This window comes from Sapajus apella, unplaced genomic scaffold (genome assembly GCF_009761245.1).
Source record: "Sapajus apella isolate SASKATOON/1434 unplaced genomic scaffold, GSC_monkey_1.0 scaffold11, whole genome shotgun sequence".
Classification (NCBI taxonomy): domain Eukaryota; kingdom Metazoa; phylum Chordata; class Mammalia; order Primates; family Cebidae; genus Sapajus; species Sapajus apella.
In genome coordinates, this window is record NW_022436951.1 from 3,687,911 (window position 1) to 3,709,094 (window position 21,184).

Genomic DNA, 21,184 nt, shown 5'->3' on the forward strand with positions numbered 1-21,184 from the left:
CACCGCACTCGGCTAATTTTTGTATTTTTAGTAGAGACACGGTATCGCCATGTTGGCCGGGCTGGTCTCAAACTCCTGACCTCAGATGATTCACTCACCTCAGCCTCCCAAAATGCTGGGATTACAGGCATGAGCCACCACACCAGGCCCATTATTCTCTTTTAAGATATGGGTTCACTCCTCATGTCCTTTTTTTAAAATTATTTGCAATTTATTTGTTGAGGAAATCAAGTTGTTTGTGGATACTATAGTTCCCCATCATCTATACTTTGCTGATTACTCTCTATAATATAGCTATGTGTTCCTCTCTCCTCTGTATTTCCTATAAATTGACAGTGGGAGGTAGAGGTGGCTTGATCAAATTTAGTTATTTTATTTTTTTGGTGTATTCTTTTATCAGGAACTGATAATGTTTGCTTGACTCTCCTTTTTTGATGTGAGCAGCCATTGACAATACCTAGACTCCTTAAGGTTTCAACTAAAATTTAGAAAGTCTAAACCACAAATTTTAAATTGATGTGGCAAGTCTAATTGAATATTCACTAATGTAACAAATCTCTTAAATATTACAAATACTTAAAAAATTTAAATGTATACATATTGTCCCAATGGTTATAAAACTTATTCCACAAATTGTTTTTACCAAGAGTTTAGCTTATTCCATCATGTCTGTACTTAATTCTAAATGTTCCAAGGATGAAAAAGACTCTCTAAAGGAAACAAGCATCTTGTCATGACCAATTAAATGAGTTAATTAACAGGGCCTTTATACTTACTCAAATAGAAAGCTAAGCATATATAAGTTAAATTTTTAATTTTCTGTTTTTAAAGTGACTTTATTAGATTAACAGACTCTACCTATGTTTACCATCTCAGGTGGAGACTGAGACAGATATCCATGACAATTCTTCCTGAGTTACAGGTGTATCCATTTTATAGTTTTAGTGATTAAAAGGCACTTCCAGCCCACATTCTTCAAATGGGGTTAGTTTTGCAACCAGCATCTCTTCTTCAAGCAATTATGTTTCCTAAGTCTTTAAGGAGTTTGACTATTGGACATGAGAGTAACATAATCATATTTTTGTGTTAGAAAGATGGCAAAAGTTGGAGAAGGGACTCTCAGGATAGGGAAGAGAAGGAGTAATTCTGATTACTAGAACACTGACCAGATGGCTACTGCAAAAGTTGATTCTAGAGATAATATAATGCGATTTTTGTGTCTAGCAGGAGAGGGGAAAATGGAAGAGGGAAGTGAATTAGTATGGAGAACTTAATGATTGATTTGACATGAGACGGAAGATGAGTGAAAAACAACGAATGAGTTGTGGTGCGATGGATATGTGAATTGTGGGGCCATCCAACAAGAAAAGAAACCTAATTGGGAGAGCAGGTTTAGGCTGGGCTAAAAGGGAGAAACCTCAGTTTCTGAGATGTTAATATAGAACTGGCTATAGGACACCCACTCAAAAGAGAAACCTGAGCTAGAGATTTCAACATGGAATTTGCCAACACTAAGGTCACATATAAAGCTGTGGAGGTATAGAAAATCATTTATTAAAAACTGCAAAGTGAAAAAAGAAAGAACACAACATAACATCATCACTTAAAAAGAAAGTCAAAAGAAAATAAACCACAAAGAAAATTGTGGAGTAGTGGCCAGAGAGACAAGAAGTGAGCCAGGAGCTGTTTGTCATGGAAACAAACAAAGAAGACTCAAAGAGGGCAAAATGGCCAATACCGTCAATGGCCAGAAAGCAGTCGAGTAAGATGCGGTCTGAGACGGTTCAGTGGATTTGGTAGCTAATATTTTTAAGAATAGTTTCAGGGAAGAAGTGGCAATAGAGGAAAGATTGCAGTGGGGGAAGAAATGCATGGAAGGAGAGGAAGTCAAGTCAGAATAAAGACAGCTTTTTCTTAGCTTGGCTGGTTATAGGAGGAATATCTTATGGTAATGTGAAGAATTCACAGAGGTAAAGTGAAGTGTTTGTGTCTTATGGATGACAGTAACTTGGGCTGAGAGAGAAAACAAAGCATGAGAGATTTAAGGGCAAAGAGTGAAGTAAGAAGAATGTAAGTAATAAAGCAACACATGGAAGAAAGTGGGTAATTGAAGGAGTAAAATTACTGAGAATTCAGATGAAATTCAGAACACAGGCGCAGAGAGTAGGGAGAAGGTAAGGATGGGTGTGTGTAACTGCAGAGTGAGTTTGTGGGTTAAGGAAATGTATTTTCTCAAGAGAGTTCACACCTAACGACCTGTTTCATCAGTGAAATAAGAAACAAGGTCATCTGATTATAGGGAAAAGAGAGAAATGGCAGACTGAAGAAAGCAGTAAACATTTTTAATAGGTACAGAGAAGGACAATGCAAGAGAAGGCTGACTACAAAGAAAGAGTGATGAGATTGTTGAACAGCAGAGGCAGATACAGCTGAGATTGAATATCAATTGTTTATAATGTCCAGAATCAGTAAAATTGGCAGCAATTTTCTCCAGCTGTGTTTAGGAATCAACCTGCGAGGTATAGAAAATATAAATGGTTATATACATAATTAGGGATTTGTGGGGCCCAGATATTGATAATGCTATTAAGAGCAGTTGGAGTGAAGCCATTGAAATGAAGCACCTTGGAGGACAGGGCGATAAAAGTAAAGCCAAGAAGAAACCATCTGGAGAAAAGGTAGGAGTCAGGGATTGGAACTATTATAGTTCCCTCTCTCTCTCTTTTTTTTTTTTTTGGTGAGACAGAATCTTGCCCTGTTGCACAGGCTAGAGTGCAGTGGCTCGATCTCAACTCACTGCAACCCCCACCTCCCAGGCTCAAGTGATTCTCCCACCTCAGCCTCCTGAGTAGCTGAGATTACAGGTGTACAATGCCTTGCCAAGCTAATTTTTTGTATTAGGTCGGTGCAAAAGTAATTGTGGCTTTTACCATTCATTTTATGGCAAAAACCATAATTACTTTTGCACCAATCTAATATTTTTAGGAGAGAGGGTGTTTTGCCACATTGGCCAGAATGGTCTGGAACTCCTGCCTTCAAGTGATTCATCTGCCTCAGCTTCTTCCCAAACTGCTGGGATTACAGGCATGAGCCACCGTGTCCAGCCCTAGATCTAATTCTCTTTTGTATATGTACCAAAGAACCAATCAAATGCCCTCATAATTTCAGAATTGAAGTGTTAATTTACTGTCAATTTGGTGAAAAGCATATTACCCCCCAGAAGCAATGGATTAATTGTATGAGCCTACTTTGAACGAATGGTGCTATGCTCAAGTTTCCCAGTTCTCCATTTTTTTCACAAAAGCAGCATAAATATAAGGCTAAAGCCTATGCTAGTGATGTCTGAAGCCTTAAATCGGAGCAAATGTTCAAGAGAAAAGAATAACTCACAAAATAATTCTTTTTCCCTTTTTCATTGTAAGGTGAACACCTACTTGTTCCATGTTCACTGTTTCCTCTTTCTTGTTTTCAGAAGTCCTGTCAATGAAGATAATCAAGATGGTGTCATGCACTCTGATGGTAAATGGCAAAACATATTTTATTTATTTGTAAAATCAGGTACAGAAGTTTGAGCTAATCATTTTTATTTTATTTATTTATTTATTTTGAGACAGAGTCTTGCTCCATCACCAAGCGCCAGGCTGGAGTGCAGTGGAGCAATCTCGGCTCACTGCAACCTCCGCCTCCCAGGTTCAAGCAATTCTTCTGCCTCAGCCTCCTGAGTAGCTGGGACTACAGGCATGCGCCACCATGCCCAGCTAATTTTTATATTTTTAGTAGAGACAGGGTTTCACCATGTTGGCCAAGATGATCTCGATCTCTTGACCTAGTGATCTGCCCGCCTCAGCCTCCCAAAGTGAGCTAATCATTCTTGTAGGCTCATTAATGGGTCATTATCATCATTGGTCTGTGCAAGACTCCTCTCTTGTTTTATTTGTTTATTCCTTTTCATCTTCATGACTCACTTCCTTTATCCTTGTTTCTGTTCCTTCCTACAGACAAATATTCTAACATTTAATGTGTATGTGTATTTGCACAAATTCCTCACATATTGTGACATGTATGCATGTATTTAGTTCACGTAAAGAGTATATTATAGGTTTCTCTAGGTTTTTTGCACAATCAGCATAATGTGGTTTTGGGGCCCATTCATATCACTGTGTGTTCTGTTGCTGTTAACAACTACACAGTGCTCCATGGTATGTATCCACATTTCACTTGCCTCAGACTCCCTGGTACCACAAACAACAGTGCAATGCACCTTCTTGTATTCATCTCCATATGGACCTCTCAGAGACTTTAAGATATATAATGGTTGCTCAGAGCTATGGAAAACTTATATTGACTGAATATGACCAGCATGCTCTCCAGAAGAGATCCATCTATCTACACTCTCATCAATCGATCCCATTATTCAGTTTTTCATTTTTTTCTTATATGTATCAAATTATGTCTCTCTCTCTCTCTTTTTTTTTTTTTTTTTTTTTTTTTTTAACAGACTCTCACTCTGTCACCCAGGCTGGAGTGCAGCGACATGATTTCAGTTCATTACAACCTCCACCTCCTGGGTTCCAGCGATTTTTTTGCCTCAGCCTCCTGAGTAGCTGGGATTACAAGTGCATACCACCATGCCTGGCTAATTTTTGTACTTTTAGTAGAGACAAAGTTTCACCATGTTGGTCAAGCTGGTCTCGAACTCCTGACCTCATGATCCACTCGCCTCGGCCCCTCAAAGTGCTGAGATTACAGGGGTGAGCCACCATGCACAGCTGTCTCGTTTTAATTTCTAGATCTCTGCATACTCTTGAGTTTGAGCACTTTATTTGCTTATTAGCCTTTGTGATTTCGTCTTCTGTAAGTTGCCATTTTTTACCTTTTGACCATTCTTTTTCTTGGGATTGGTATATTTTTCTAGTTGACTTGTAGGAGTTCCTTTATGTTACAGACATCAATGTCATGTCAACTTCAAACAATGCAAATATCTTCTATTCAGTCTGTTGTCTATTAGCTTAGCCCATGCTGTCCTTTATTGAACATAAAGTTTTATATAATCAAATTCATTAATTTTGCTTTGTAATTTATGCTAAGTTATTTAAGAAGTCCTTTTTCCTAGAAAATAAAAATGTTCTCATTTTTTTTCTGTAGACTTTATCACATAACTATATTTAGGTATTTGATCTCTTTGCAGTCCCTTTTGAGGAGGTGGTTGAAATCCAGAATTGTTGCCTCCAAGTATGGAGCCACTTTTCTCCTTACTGTACTCTAAACAATCCATCCTTTTCTCATTAATTTATAGTGCTACCTTTATATTATATCAGCTCAATGTGTGTGTATGTGTATATTATGGCTGTTTTATGTACATTTGTGTATGTCACTGAATTCTCTGCTCTATTCCATTGATCTATTTATCTGTTCTTATACCAACACCACACTGTTTTTATTATTGATATTATTATATTATTGCTCTTAATATTAGATTATGTTTCAATGTTCAGTAATTATTTTTGATATTACAATGAACTCTTGAGCATTAAATTTTTTAATCCAATTAACTTGATTTGTTTGATACATAAAAACAAATCATTGGGAACTAATAAGTAAAAAGGTATGAAACAGTGATTTTTTTAATACACCATGTTCCGTACAAGCTCATAAAACCAAAGGACATCCCTTTTCATAAAGGGAATAGTGTATTAATTATTTCTTGGCCTTTGCATTATTTTATGAAAGCCAATGAAATTACTTTATAATTAAGTCACCAGCATCAAAAAAACCACAGTAAAGATCTAAAGTATATATTTTATTTTTTATTTCTATATCTTTGCTAAAGCTTAAGTTCTGTTAGATTATGAACAATTTTGAATATTATTATATTATATCCAATAATCTTATATTAAAGTGCTTCCTTATTACAAATGTATTAAATTTTATTTTTTTTAATCTTTTAGGTGCTGGAAATCTTGATGAGGTCAGATTTCTTTTCTTCTCATATTATATTAATATAATTAGAATATTTAACAAGTATTATGGTTCACTCCCTATTGGTACATACCAAAACAATGAAAATTCTTATGAGTAATGATATTTTTCCATTTCTAATCTTATTTCATCTAAAATGCTTAAGACATTACACACCAGTCATCACACTGACTCATTAAAATGCTGTAGTGCTGAACATAAACTTTAGTCTGACTGTACATCTGATTTATATAGCATAGAAAAAAAAATCTTTCTGTTTTTGCTTTCCCAGTCTATTTATAAGGAGAAAAGGAAATATTTTAAGCAAGCCAAACTTCCATACACTTAAATTACATAAACTGGCAAATAGCTGTTTTACTGAGTAGTTGAATTATTCTTTCAAAAATAATCACAATATGGTTCCTTTAAATATTTATTCCTCTGGAGCATTTAATATGTAGTTCAAATTTTAAAAATTTATGTTTTTGCCTTTATTTTAAGTCTAAGAAATGTAGTATGTGTATGTTAACTTTTTAAATAATAAAAATTAATCATCATCAATGTTTTTCTTTATAGGAACAAGATAGTGAAGGAGAAACATATGAAGACATGTATGAATTACATTTTTAACCATGGCAGTTTTCTTCAAAGATAAATATAATATTTTGTATGAGGGAGAGTGGGTATATAACACCACTGGGGGGAAGCTTGAATTGTTCAAATGACTGACATATAATAACTTTTATTTCAATTTACAAGACCAAAACTTATTTAGCTCTCTAAGAATTCTACAAAGGACTCTATTAAAAAGCTGTTGTGTGAGAGGCCAGAGATGTGCAGTCTATGAGATAAACCACAGGCAGGGAATCAGAGACAGGAATCTGGATTTCTTAATCTTAGTGTATCCTTGGGCAGATGAGTTAATATCTGTTACACCTTCTTCACCTGAACAGACCTCCACCCACAGGGGTGCCATGAAAAATAATTTATCGTGGAGCCCAGAGGTGTCTGCTGGTAAAGTGAAAAGATGTTAAAAAAAAAAAAAGAAGTTTTTTGAAAAAGAAATTTCTTGGAAAGTGGGTGAAAGTAGAAATGAATATATTATCTTACTTTATCATATGGTGATCTCACATATCTTAATTTTTTATACCCAGTAATTATTCAACCAATTCTGACTCAAGTTTCTGAGCCAAAGTTTATATGTGTACCTGTGAATGCACAGGCATGTGTGCATATGACAGAGAGAAAAAGAGATGGATTCTATTTATGCCAACATACAACAAGAATGGGGCCTTTATAAATGGTGGCTTCAACTTGCTGGCACCAGTTGTCAGGGAAAGCCGAGCCTTTGGAAGGTAGCTATAGCTGTGTGCCTCCTACTGGTTTTAAAAATAATCTCACACATTCTGGATTTTGACAACCCTTGGTTTTTTACCTTCATCCATACTTCAGATGCCACCTTTTCTGTTGTGAGTAGAAACTTCTAGGTAGGGAGCTCCGATGCCTCAACACCTGCCGATGTGAAAACAATCTAACAATTTTTATTCATAGAGAAGCATCCAAAGAAAGAGAAAAGAAAAGAGAAAAGGAGGAAAAGAAGAGATTAGAGCTGGAGAAAAAGGAACAGAAAGAGAAAGAAAAGAAAGAACAAGAAATAAAGAAGAAATTTAAAGTAAGTGCTTGCTTGCTGATGAGTGAAAGAGTAACGTCTTTTTATACCTCTCACACAAAAGGGATACCATTCTGGAAACTTTACATAGTTGAAGAATTACTTACTCGTTGTTTTCTAAAGAGCAATTATCTTCATAACAGTACTTTTTTGTCCAACACACCATCTTATCCCTGAACAAATATAATAAAATTTAAATAAAATATGGTGTTTTATAATTAGTGGGCACCCAGGAAATTTAATATTGATTGAGTGAATGAATATTTGCTTCTTCAAACCCATCTTGGCTCTCCCCATAATGCATTTCTTATAATATAGCCTAGTTATACCATGAGCTTAGCATCACACACATAAATATCCCTGTGGTTTGTTTTATAGTGGGGCATTAGACACAGATGTCCCCAGGGTAAACCAGACCTGTCTCAGAATAAGATTTCCATGAGCTACGTTACTAGAATCTAGACCTGATTTACATTTTTGCCTTTATTTTAAGTCTATATACATGCAGACTTCTGATACCTGCTGTTTCTCATCCCTCTTTGTCTACCTGGATTCTGATCTCTGTATTCTCTGATCTCTGGTAATTGTGTGTCTTCTACCATTACTACCACCAATGAACACTACTCACTGGCTATTTTCTCCTGGCTACACCATCTTTGATGGCAAGGCTCATCCACCACAGATTATTTGAATTACGGATAATTCAGATAATCACCCTAAATATGTCTAGCATGTCAGACATATTTAGGGTGATTGTCTGAATTACAAAATTATTCTTTCAAAAAGAATTCACAGTATGGCTTCTTTAAATATTTATTCCTCTGGAGCATTTAATATGTGGTTCAAGTTATAAAAAATTTGATTTATATATGACTTCCCAGTATATTTATAGTATTAAAGCAAAGGTTCAATCAATGCATGGTACAGGGAAAACATATAGCAGCAAGTCAGTTAGACACACTGAATCAAATCCTAGTTGTACATACAGGTTATGTGATCCTGGGCTTTTCACTTAACTTCTCTGAGCCCCTGATTCTTAATCCTTTTTTTTTTTTTTTTCCAGACAGTGTCTCATTTTGTTGCCAGGCACCAGGCTGGAGTGCAGTGGCACAAGCGCTGCTCACTGCAACCTCCACCTCCCGGGTTCAAGCAATGCTCCTGCCTCAGCCTCCCAAGTAGCTGGGACTACAGGCACATGCCACCACACCCAGCTAATTTTTTTTTTTTTTTAGTAGAGATGGGGTTTCACCATGTTGGCCAAGATGGTCTCGATCTCTTGACCTCATGATCCACCCACCTCAGCCTCCCAAAGTGCTGGGATTACAGGCGTAAGCCACCATGCACAGCCATTTCTTAAGTGAGAATAAATGACATTACTCCAGAAAGTTTGTTACAGAACTAAAATAATACACAGCAGGCACTGTATCATAACATTCTCATTTGATTTTGAAAAAGCTTGCCATATATAAGTAAAATTATGATTACAATATTATTAGAACATTTTACTCACACAAAATGCATGACTACCACTGTTTATCTTTTTCAAGTGAAAAATTAATTTCAATTAATTTATGAAAATTTATATAGTATACTTTCCATGAAGAGATTGTTTGTAGATTTAAAGGAATTATGTAAGGTTTTTCCATATGTTTCTTTTGGAGAAATCAGTTTTATATTATCTCATTCATTCAAATAATATTTTTAGTAAGAAAAGATAGGGTGTGGAAATCATACCATTAAATATGAAGTCAAAAGTTTATCAAGAGTAGGACTTCGCTAGCTATATTCCTTCCACAAGATGTTAATAGATAATATGCAAAAAATTAAATAAATACGAGAACTGAGCCTCATCAACATCATGGCATATCATAATTTAACTTAACTTATTTTCTTTATTTCTTCGTGGTGCATGATAATGATACATGTTTACAATTAATGGCATCATAAATAAAGTAAGGTAGATCTTTAAAAGTCATAATGCATATTTGCATATCAGAAGATTCAAGAAATTCTGTTGTAAAGACACCAATTTAGGGTTAGAAAATTAAGAGTTTAGGATTCATGGTCTAACCAAGATCATTACCCTTTTACTAATAAGCCACCATACTATTCAGAATATTAATTTTTAAAACCTCGTGTGACATTTGCTTGCTATTTTTTGATTGGCAAGCCTATTTCTGAAATTTTGTCGTGTTTATAGCAGGTAATGTCTGCTCCAATTTTACAAACAGGCAGCTACCACAAAGTTAAAAAAAATTAAAAGGATAGGAAAAAAAAGGAAATGCTTTTCCCACAAGTTCAATCCAGCACCACCACCTAATCTTCCTTTTGGTGTTTTAGATCTGCAGAGATGCATTAGAATAACTACACAATACAAAGGGGAAAAAACTCCATCTTCCAAAGAGAATCCTGGCATATCCCATAAAGACAAATAGCACACAGCATGGATTGTTGTACATAAGTGCTATTCAGCTATGGGGGCTGCCTTTGCAGGCCTCTTCCAGAATTCCTAGGTCAACAGATCCCTGCCTCACTCCCCTGACCCCTGCACATGTTAACCTGTTCTTAGCTGGTCCTCCTTAGCCTCCGTGATTTTTCCCTAACCCTTCCTATAAGAAAATATTCACCTTCAATTTCTAGTTAAACCCTATAAATGTTGGTTATAGGTAGGTTAGCAAGTGGCAGACTTATTATCTTTCAAAATTGCATTCCTTAAAGATTTTCTAAATAGTAAGGAAATCTTTTTATTTAGAATCTTTAAAATAGAATGTAGGCTTACATATAAAGTTCAGAATCTTTATTTTTTTTCTCTTTGCAGCTAACAGGTGATTATTTTTTTCTCCTTGCAGCTAACAGGCCCTATTCAAGTCATCCATCTTGCAAAAGCTTGTTGTGACGTCAAAGGAGGAAAGAATGAACTGAGCTTCAAGCAAGGAGAGCAAATTGAAATCATACGCATCACAGACAACCCAGAAGGAAAATGGCTGGGCAGAACAGCAAGAGGTTCATGTGAGTGCTAATTTCTCTACAGCTTCAAAGTGTTTTCTTTGCGAGGCAATAATCAATGTGCATATTCCTTCAGAACTCCTCATAGGCATCAAGTTAGGAGTATTTTCCAGGGTGGACAAAGGTAGGAAAATGTTAAATAGCAGGTAGAGTTCCATTTTCACCTCATCTGTGTTATCTTTCTTGTGGGAAATAATGTAAAGTTTTATATTATTCCAGGAGGAACAAAGAGCATTAGGTTTTTCACTGATGTTAAAAAGAAAAAATGCTTCATGTGAATCACTTTAGAATCTTTAAAACAGAATGTAGGCTTACATTAAACTACAACAGGAATAGACTTTGACAGACTACGGTAAAATGTGGGTCTACCTGGGAGGTCTATAAATCAGAACTACAAGAAAATAAATCAAGGGAGTGTTTAAAGAGCAAATGTGCAATTAATATTTTATTCACAACTTTAAACTATTTAAACTACAGTTGCCTGAACATAAATCTTTCCCTTTTTGGTAGATGGCTATATTAAAACAACTGCTGTAGAGATTGACTATGATTCTTTGAAACTGAAAAAAAACTCTCTTGGTGCTCTTTCAAGACCTACTGAAGATGACCAAGAAGTATACGATGATGTTGCAGAGCAGGATGATGTTAGCAGGTATGTGCAAGTGTGTATTGTAGAACAGATCAAACTGTCTCCTTGTCAGAGATTTTGTATTTTAAGATTCTAGAATTTTACCTTCCATATCTCCTACTGCTCTCTATCACTAAACTAAATGACCACTTACAATAATCCCAACATGGGTGAAAGGTCATTTGAAACTCCATAGTGTTTCTATATGATATGCATCAAATACTACTTGAAATATAGTGGGCCATTTGCCAGATCTTGTAAAATGTGTTGTCATTCTAAAACACTTTTATAATGTTCATTATGAGTTGATCTTAGGGATATGCCTAATATAAGTATGATTTGGTGAAATATGAAGCATAAAATATAAAATTTACCCCATTTTTTGTCTGAAATCTCTGATTCTAAATGTTTGTTGTTATTTTTGAAAATATATCTAAAAAATGACTCCATTGCAACCTCAGTTTGCTCTTTAAAAGTAAAAACTTCATTCTTTATGGTCCCTAGGTGTCATTTAAGGGTCCAACTTTTCATGGCCCATTTACTCCACTAGATTAAAGTGACCTTCACTCTAAGAATTATGGGAACACCTTCCTGGTATAGGGGAACAGAATAGAACATCTTTTCTGGAGGACCAATGAGAGGAGTTTGGCCATCCCTCCCTTGTACCTCTCCTTCCCTTCTTTCCTTTCTCAGTCTTCTGCTTCCTTTCTCTCTCCATCTCTCCTCTTCTTCTCTTTGTTCCAGTTCTGATTTTCTGTTGTTCTTTTATGTCTTTTGTACTTTTCCATTCCCCTTCTCCTTTCATTCCTTCTTTCCTCCAACGCCTCCCTTTTCAGTTAAAGCCATAATCATCTCAAGTTGAAAGGAAAAAAGGAGAAAAATCTCTAGCCCAGTTCAAAATCTTTATTTTTTTTATGACTACCTTATAAAACTAGAAAACCTCCATTGTAATCCCAAAAAGCATAATCTGTGCTAGCTCTTCACCTAGGTAAAACTGTGTCTGCATTCTTCGTAACTCAAATTTCAAAAGAAACAATGTTAATTGTCAGCCAGTTCTAAAATACCAATATAAATATAGTAATACACTTATAAAGCATATGAAGAATTACATTTTCCTCTTATGATCTTTTATATCATGGTATCAGTTAAATTTGTTATGTGTCTTTCTAGTAGTTTTGTCTTTCTAAAATGAATTATAGCCTGCTATGCCTTCTTACCATGTTCTAAGCATAAATTATGCAACATATATCAAAATATACAACGCATGCACCAGAGTTTGGAGATCATTAGTAGACTTTAGTCATAAGAAACACATTGACCTAGTGTGAGTCAGTAAATGCCAGTTTTGAGGTCAGCTGAAATTCCAAATTGTCATATTCTGTAATTTCCAGAATTTTCTGGATGTAAGTATATCAAGTATATTACCAATGTATATACACCTTGTGTGTGTCTTTTATTTGTTTTTTTAAAAGAACATTTCTTTAATTTTTGGTGAAAGATTTCCAGCTACATCAATGAACACATATTTACACTGATGTGCATTCTCAAGAAAAAAATAATAAATCCAGGAAAAAAATGATGTTCTTAAAATGGAACTTCTTTGTTTAGCCATGTTGGATGACTATTTCCCAAAACTAGCATTATCACCTTTTTCTATTTTATTGAATCCATACATACCATAACTCTAAAAACCTGCTCCAGTTTAGTAAACAAGTAATGGGAAAAGAATCTTTAGTAAAAGAAGGAAGTTGGAAGAGTTGTATGGTTTTAACACTCAGTATTTTAAACAAGCATAGCCCCACAATATTTACTAGCATCTATCCCTCTCTTATGCACCCTTAATAAGAAAATTAAAGAAGCCATTTCTATACATGTTTTATTTTTGAAACTGCAGCTGCTGCTGCCAGAGATCTCATAACAGAACATGCTTTGTTCTTAGTAGAGAAAGGGAAGATGCTGAGTGTAGCCGGCAGCTTGCCCTGGCAAGAATAAGAAGAAAAGGCATCATCTTCTTCTCCCTCCTGCTCTTGACTCCTGGCTCGGGCACTCTACCGGCTCTTCCCTGATTCCCTAGAGTGAACAGCGATGGCTGTGAGTGCTTGAAACTCTAGGAGCAGACTTGAGGCTTCAGAGCACAGCCCCTGACAGCTGTCCTTCCTTCTCTTTTTCTTCTCCACTAAAACAATATCTACAGCAAATATGAAACATTGAAGAAAAAAAGAATTGCAAATGTAAATACCCCTCTTCCATTTCATAGCAAACCTTCTTCCTTCCATGTACCTCTCTCTCTCTCTCCCTCTCCTCTCCTGTCATGCCCTGCTCTCTCTACCTCTTCTTCACTTCATCAAATATGTTACATTCTAAACAGGCCATTTTAGGAAGTGAATAATTGTTCTAGAAATGAAATAAAACAGGAGCTTTGCTCCTGATTCCAACAACCCTGTTCTTTGGAAATTGGTATAAAAATCCAAGATGAAAAGTATCTGCCAAGAGTGGCAGCCAAGCAGAGTGCAGCTCTTCACATAATTCCAACAGCCTGCTTCATGCATCGTGCTCAGAGGGAAGACTCAGGAAAAATAAATGTCAAAATGGCACATAAGAAAGCGGAGAGTATAGAGTATACTGCAACTTCTTCAAAAAGCAGTTCCTCATTTATATAGGAAGACATTTATAGCATGTTTTTCTACAAAGTTTCTGACAGCAACTTTATGTTTTTATTTCAAATTTAACAGGAGATCTGCATCAGATCAATTTCTTTCACTCACTTTTAACATTAGGAAATCAGATATGAGTACTATAACTGTCCACTAAGACACTAACATAAACGGATATCTGTTTGTGGCAGATTAACTAATGTGGAAAACTGGGGGTATAGTGAGTGCAGCTAGGCATAAAAGTGGGAGTGATCGAGTCAATTTCTCAGAGCCTGATTTCTTTCTTTTTTTTTTTTTTTTTCTTTTTCTGAGCCAGAGTCTCACTCTGTTGACCAAGCTGGAGTGCAGTGGCGCGATCTTGGCTCACTGCAACCTCCGCTTCCTGGGTTCAAGCAATTCTCCTGCCTCAGCCTCCCAAGTAGCTGGGACCACAGGCGCACGCCAACACGTCCAACTAATTTTTGTATTTTTAGTAGAGACAGGGTTTCACCATATTGGCCAGGATGGTGTCCATTTCTTGACCTCGTGATCCACCAACCTCGACCTCCCAAAATGATGGGATTATAGGCATGAGCCACCGTGCCGTGCCTGAGCCTGGTTTCTTTTCTGTACAATGAGGAAATTGAAGAGATGACTTCTGGGATTTTTTTCCATTCTCAGAGTCTACATTTCCTTTGCTCTCACAGAACTCACATTTTAGTGGGAGATATAGGCAAGAAAACAGACAATTATAACATACATGCTAAAGTAGAGAAACTATAGGATGTTATGGAAGTAAATAAGAAACACAGGCAATCTGAATTTAGAGACGAGTCATATCAAATAAAAGCCCCATGAATGAGATTTCAAGTTTTTAAAAGTTCTCCCTTTAAAAAAATGACTGCTATTACACTAAGAGCAAAATGCTGTGGTCATAAGATATTGAAAGATAATTGAATTTAACGGAATGATAATTGCTCTGTGTGACTCTTGGAATAATATCCTTGGGGTTTGTTTTAATGGTTCATCTATGGAATGATGTAATAATATATCATCTGAAAACCGCATAGAAAAATGTCAAAAGCAAACAATATCATCATTTTCAATATCATATGTAGTGCTGTAATTTACTTAATTCTTGTTTTTGTTTGTGTTGTTTTACCGCCTTGTCATTACTCGTCTATGATGTTAAGAAACGTCTTTTCCTCTTCACATGTAACATTCTAAGAACTTTCAGCTGGAATGTTATTTTTCTTTTGAATAACCAATGAGGAAATGTACTTCTCTTCCTCATAGCTAATTAATTCATAGATTAATTTGATATTTTGGGATTTTTTTCTAGCCACAGTCAGAGTGGAAGTGGAGGTAAGCACACACTTCTTAAAATTCCATTTTACAATTGATACATATATTTGCATATATTTATGGAGCCCATGTGATATTTTATTACATGCATAGAATGTGTAATGTTCAAGTCGGTGTATTTAGGCTATCCATCAGCACGAGCATTTATCATTTTTATGTGTTGAGAACATTTAGAGTTCACACTTCTGGCTATTTTGAAATGTACAATATATTATTATTAACTATAGTCACCCTACTCTGCTATTAAACATTAGAACTTATTTTTTCTATCTAACTGTATGCTTGTGCCCATTCACCATCTCTCTTTATGTCCCCCAAAATACATTCACACCTGTCTCAGCCTCTGGTAACTATCACTCTACTCTCTACCTCCATGAAATCTACTTTTTTAGCTTCCACATATGTGTGAGTACATGCAATATTTGTCTTTCTATATCTGACTTATTTCTTCTAATATGGCCCCCAGTTTCATTCATGTTGCTGCAAATGACATGATTTCATTCTTTTTTATGACCAAATAGTATTCCATTGTGTATATACCATGTTTTCTTTATTCGTTCATCCAATGATAGACAATTAGGTTGATTCTATATCTGTATGACTGTGGATAGTGCTGCAATAAACATGGGGATGCAGATATCCATTTGATATACTGATTTCCTTTTCTTTGGATAAATATCCAGTAGTGAGATTGCTGGATTGCATGATATTTCTATTTTTATTTTTTTTGAAAAATCTCCAGAATATTTTCCATAATCACTGCACTAATGTATATTTCCACCAACAGTAAATGTTCCTTTTTTTTTCCACATCCTTGCCAGCATTTGTATTATTTTTCTTTTTGATAACAGCTATTCTAACTGGGGTAAGATAATACTTATCTCATTGTGGTTTTGATTTGCATTTCCCTGATGATTAGTGATGTAGAGCATTTTTATAACATACCCGTTGGCCATTGTATGTCTGTTTTTGAGGAATGTCTTTTTAGATCCTTTGCCCATTGGGGAATTTTGCTGTTGAGTTGATTGAGTTTTTGTATATTCTGAATATTTATCCCTTTTGGGATGAATCGTTTGCAAATATTTTCTCCCATTCAACAAGTCATCTCTTCACTCTGTTGATTGCTTTGCTATACAGAAGCTTTTAGTTTGATATAATCCCATTTGTCTATTTTTGTTTTTGTTGCCTGTGCTTTTGGGGTTTTAGTCATAAAATCTCTACTTAGATCAGTGTCTTGAAGTGTTTTCTCTATGTTTTCTTTTTATTGTTTTCTACTTTTAGGACTTATTTTTAAATCCTTAATCTATCTTGCGTTGATTTTTGTATATGGTGAGAGATAGGGCTTAGTTTTATTATTTTACATATGGATATCCAGTTTTCCCGGTACCATTTATTGATGAGGATTTTTCCCCCCAGTGTATGAGCTTGGTGACTTTTTCTAAAATCAGTTGGCTATAAATATATGGCTTTACTTCTGGGTTGTCTATTCTGTTTCATTGATTTTCGTTTCTGTTTTTATACCAATGCTATACTGTTTTGGTTACAACAGCTTTGTAGTATAATTTGAGGTCTGGGAGGGTGATGCTTCCAGCTTTATTCTTTTGCTCAGGATTGCTTGGCTATTAATGCTCTTTTTTTATTTCATACAAATTGAAGGATTGTTTTTACTATTCTGTGAAAAATGACATTGGTATTTTGATAGGGGCTGCATTAAATTTGTAAATTGCTTTAGATAGTATGGTCCTTTTAACAGTATTAATTCTAATATATGAGCATGAGAAACTATGCACTTTATCAGTAATTTCTCCATAAGTCTTCATTATGTTTGTGTATATTAATGAAAAAAATACCTTAGTTTACAAATAATGAGAGAGATCTTAATATGATGGAAACAACACTAGCTTGGGAGTCAATGAACTGGATTCTAGTCCTGGCCACCAACTGACTATGAGCAAGAAACTCTTTCTTTTAAGTTTGTTACAGATCATATGGTGACTCTACTCCAATGTGTTCAAGGCAGTCTTGATTTATACCAGTCATCAGACCACAATTTGTTTTTTTTTTTTTTTGAGACAAAGTCTCACTCTGTCACCCAGGCTGGAGTGCAGTAGCATAATCTCTTCTGGGGTTCAAGCAATTCTAGTGCCTCAGCCTCCCAAGTAGCTACCACACCCAGCTAATTTTTGTATTTTTAGTAGAGAAGGGGTTCAACCATGTTGGCCAGGCTGGTCTCAAACTCCTGGCTGGGCATGGTGGCTCACTCCTGTAATCCCAGCACTTTGGGAGGCCAAAGCAGATAGATCACCTGATGTCAGAGCACAATTAATAACAGCATTCTCCTTCACTTTCAGAAGTGTTTTGGTTTGGATGATAACCTACCAAGTCACCTTGACTCTAGTTCAGTGGCCCCTATATTTCCCAGCAACAAAATAAGGGAGTTGATCTAATACATTGCAGTGCTAAAATCTTCATACTAAAAGTCAAATTTCAAGGTCATTTTACATATTTCCTGCACATAGAAAGTACTCAATAAACAATTGTTAAGTAAATATCTGTCAAATAGCAAGTTTCCTGAGGAGCATAGAGTAACAAATGAAAGGAGAGAGTTTAACTTTCAAAAATAGGTATTTTAAAAGTCACTTTTCACTTATTTTTGTTTCAACTACCATCAATGTTTACAGAGTCACCTTTCATTCATTTGCTTTTCTTCACTTGTATCTTGATTAGCATCTTCCTAAATTTCTCTTCACTATTAACTAGTTAGCTAGATTTGTGTCACCTCCTCACGTCCCTTTCCACAATAAATATTTAACTCCATTTCCTATTTAAGTTTACTTTTTCTCATGTTTATGCACCCTCATTCCTTTCAACTCAAGTCCACAGTGCCTCTTAGCCCTCATTTTGTTATTGTAATTTCAGCCCTAAGAATTCTTTATAAAATGATCAACAAAGTAATTAATTATGGGATAGTAGGAAAATAAAGATTTTTATCTAAATGGTTTATATGAAAGTGAAATGCTCTCTGCAGTTAAATAAGGAAGATTTATAATTAAAATCTGAGTGACCATTACATGACTAAATTATCAAATTAACAGAAGATTTTCCCCCAATCCAAATGAAGGGCTATTCCCTCCACCACCAGATGATGACATTTATGATGGCATTGAAGAGGAAGATGCTGATGATGGGTAAGAATAATCAGTGAACTGCTTTTTGCAAATTATTATATATATATGAAATTTAGTTTTGATTTTCAGTTAAAATAAAAAGCAGAAAATAGTGTTCTTTCGTACATTACCCCAAATGATTTGAATGTTTAAGTAACAGCAATTGTAAGCCAGGAAGTGTAATTACAACACACTTCAAATGAAGTGGTTGATTGTTTGGAAGATCCTCAGTAACTATGGCAAAAGAAGTCAAATGAAAAAAAGATAAATTACAGGTGTTGTGGATATTTTTTGAAACCTTTTCTAGGCCGGGTGCGGTGGCTCAAGCCTGTAATCCTAGCACTTTGGGAGGCCGAGGCGGGTGGATCACGAGGTCAAGAGATTGAGACCATCCTGGCCAACATGGTGAAACCCCGTCTCTACTAAAAATACAAAAAATTAGCTGGGCATGGTGACACGTGCCTGTAATCCCAGCTACTCAGGAGGCTGAGGCAGGAGAATTGCCTGAACCCAGGAGGCGGAGGTTGCGGTGAGCTGAGATCGCGCCATTGCACTCCAGCCTGGGTAACATGAGTGAAACTCCGTCTCAGAAAACAAAACAAAACAAAAACCTTTTCTAATCAAGTCTTTATTGATCAATAATTTACTTTTACAACAATCCCTGAAGAGTTTATCAGTTGCATGGCTATCCCTTGTGTAATAACATGATTATAATATAGGCAGCCCAAATAAACTGAGACCATATGCTACCTGTGGCAGAGCCAGTATTGAATACTTAATCCTTTAGCTTAAAAAAACATACCTGTTCATTTATAATAATTATAACAATTCACAAAAATAAAAATATTTTAGGTCATAAAATAAATTTTCTTTTCCATTTTAAATGGCATATTTTAAAATTTAAGATCCCTTAATTAATTCATTTTAATCATAAATAAAGCAAAATTGATGCTTAAGCTTTTGTGGCTTTCTTTTCTGAGACCAGGCCTCACTCTGTTGCCCAGGCAGGAGTGCAGTGGTAGGATCATAGCTCACTGCAGCCTCAAACTCCCAGGCTCAAGCAATCCTCCTACCTCAGCCTCTGAGCAGTTTGGGACCACAGGTGTGCACCAACACACCCAGCTAATGTTTTTTATTTTTTGTAGAGATGAGGTCTCACTATGTTGCCCAGGCTGGTCTCAAACTCCTGGGCTTAAGCAATCCTCCTACCTTGGCTTCCCAAAGTGCCGGGATCACAGATGTGAGCCACCACACCCAGTTGTTTAAAACTTAATCCTTACGGACTTGTTTCACATTTTAAGAAGTGAGAGAATTCTCACTTAATAGAAAAAAAAATTATCAAGATAGTAGAAGCATTATTCAATCACCATAATCTATAAGCTTAATAACACTATCTTGTTCAATGCAATTGGTTGTTTACTGCCTGAATTATTAATGGAGTGTAATTATAAAGAATCTAAATATCCACAAAATGTCTTCACTTGCCACTGATTATTACATTCTGATCAATGCCTGCATGCTCCAAAGCTCCATGCTACAGGTTCAAGAGAAGAGTAACACGTGGTCCTGGGGGATTTTGAAGATGTTAAAGGGAAAAGATGACAAAAAGAAAAGTATACGAGAGAAACCCAAAGTCTCTGAGTCAGACAATAATGAAGGTTCATCGTAAGAGTCAACCAACCAAATCCAGTATACAATAATTACACTAATATGTATTTAATCAAATGCTACTAATATTCTATAACCAATAACCAAATTCTGGTAGACTTAAATCATCTTAATGTAATTTTCCATTAATCACCTTAGCCCCATTCATGGTGTCATCTTTAAGCTCATGCATTACATAAGAGAAGGCCAAGTACTCAAAAATCATTATACAGTTTAAAGATATACTTTACTTTCTTCACAAACATGCACAAAAGCACACAAGTACACATAAGTACACATATACCCTCTCACGCTCATGCACACAGTCATACACAAACACTGACACACACATTTAGTAGGACTTTTTAAAATATAGCGTTCCATCTGAAAACTCACAATTCCAATGTCACATTTTACTATATAGAATTTTTTATTGAATACTCTTCAAAATATACATTCTTTTTAAATAATTAGCTTGAAATAAAGAACATGATTTTGAATTTTTTCTTTAAATATAATAATTGAAGCCTTGTAATTCTGTTCCACTATAATGATATAATAATTAGTTTTCCTGTACTAAAAGTATTCTAAATATCTCAAGTTTGTTTAAATAAAATCTAAGGCTATGGTAGCATGGCCGAACGGTCTAAATAAAATCTAAGGCATAACTTTTCTCTGTCCAGTCCAAAAATAATGCTGTAGTATAAATTCCATACATATGAATTTGAAAGATCTTAATCACATTCCCTGGTAAAAGAAAATCTTTCAGTTTTTATTTACCTCATAAATTCACCACATTTAGCTGAAGTCTTTATAAGATGTTAATTCCATATAGCGTTCCCAATTGGGTTGTAAAACACCAAAGCAACAAGTCAATACACAGTACACTTGAAATTCCAGGAAAACACAAGAAACCTTCTCTTCTCTTGAGCAACATTACTCAAATATATCCCTTACTTAAAAATAAGAGATAGAGTTTTTTTTTCTGCTTCAATTACACCCAAATCTGATTTGGGATTAAATTAATAATTCCTCACACTCTATTCTAACCAGTCATTTCTGTTCCATGCACCATTCTTTCCGTGGTGTGTGTGTGTGTGTGTGTGTGTGT

At 35.4% G+C, this 21,184-nt stretch overlaps 1 protein-coding gene and 1 long non-coding RNA gene across 11 annotated transcripts in view; both read left to right on the top strand.

The window, feature by feature from the left end:
- The window catches only part of FYB1 (FYN binding protein 1), a 172,777-nt gene that overhangs the window by 130,818 nt on the left and 20,775 nt on the right, over positions 1-21,184 (top strand). For 8 of the 10 annotated variants that reach the window (XR_004269286.1, XM_032278892.1, XM_032278894.1 and 5 more), the window contains 9 exons: positions 3,473-3,519; positions 5,949-5,968; positions 6,535-6,569; positions 7,510-7,630; positions 10,477-10,636; positions 11,144-11,285; positions 15,237-15,259; positions 18,381-18,447; positions 19,954-20,091. Coding sequence is in view for 9 of the 10 variants with exons in the window: in XM_032278892.1 (XP_032134783.1) it covers positions 3,473-3,519; positions 5,949-5,968; positions 6,535-6,569; positions 7,510-7,630; positions 10,477-10,636; positions 11,144-11,285; positions 15,237-15,259; positions 18,381-18,447; positions 19,954-20,091 (753 nt within the window). In the remaining variant the exon portion in view is untranslated. The remainder of the gene's footprint in view (positions 1-3,472; positions 3,520-5,948; positions 5,969-6,534; positions 6,570-7,509; positions 7,631-10,476; positions 10,637-11,143; positions 11,286-15,236; positions 15,260-18,380; positions 18,448-19,953; positions 20,092-21,184) is intronic. The other 2 variants (XM_032278898.1, XM_032278896.1) reach the window with 1 other exon arrangement.
- On the top strand, positions 3,776-5,557 carry LOC116552235. Its single transcript, XR_004269287.1, has 2 exons — positions 3,776-4,189; positions 4,916-5,557. It is a non-coding gene; the product is annotated as an uncharacterized LOC116552235 (long non-coding RNA).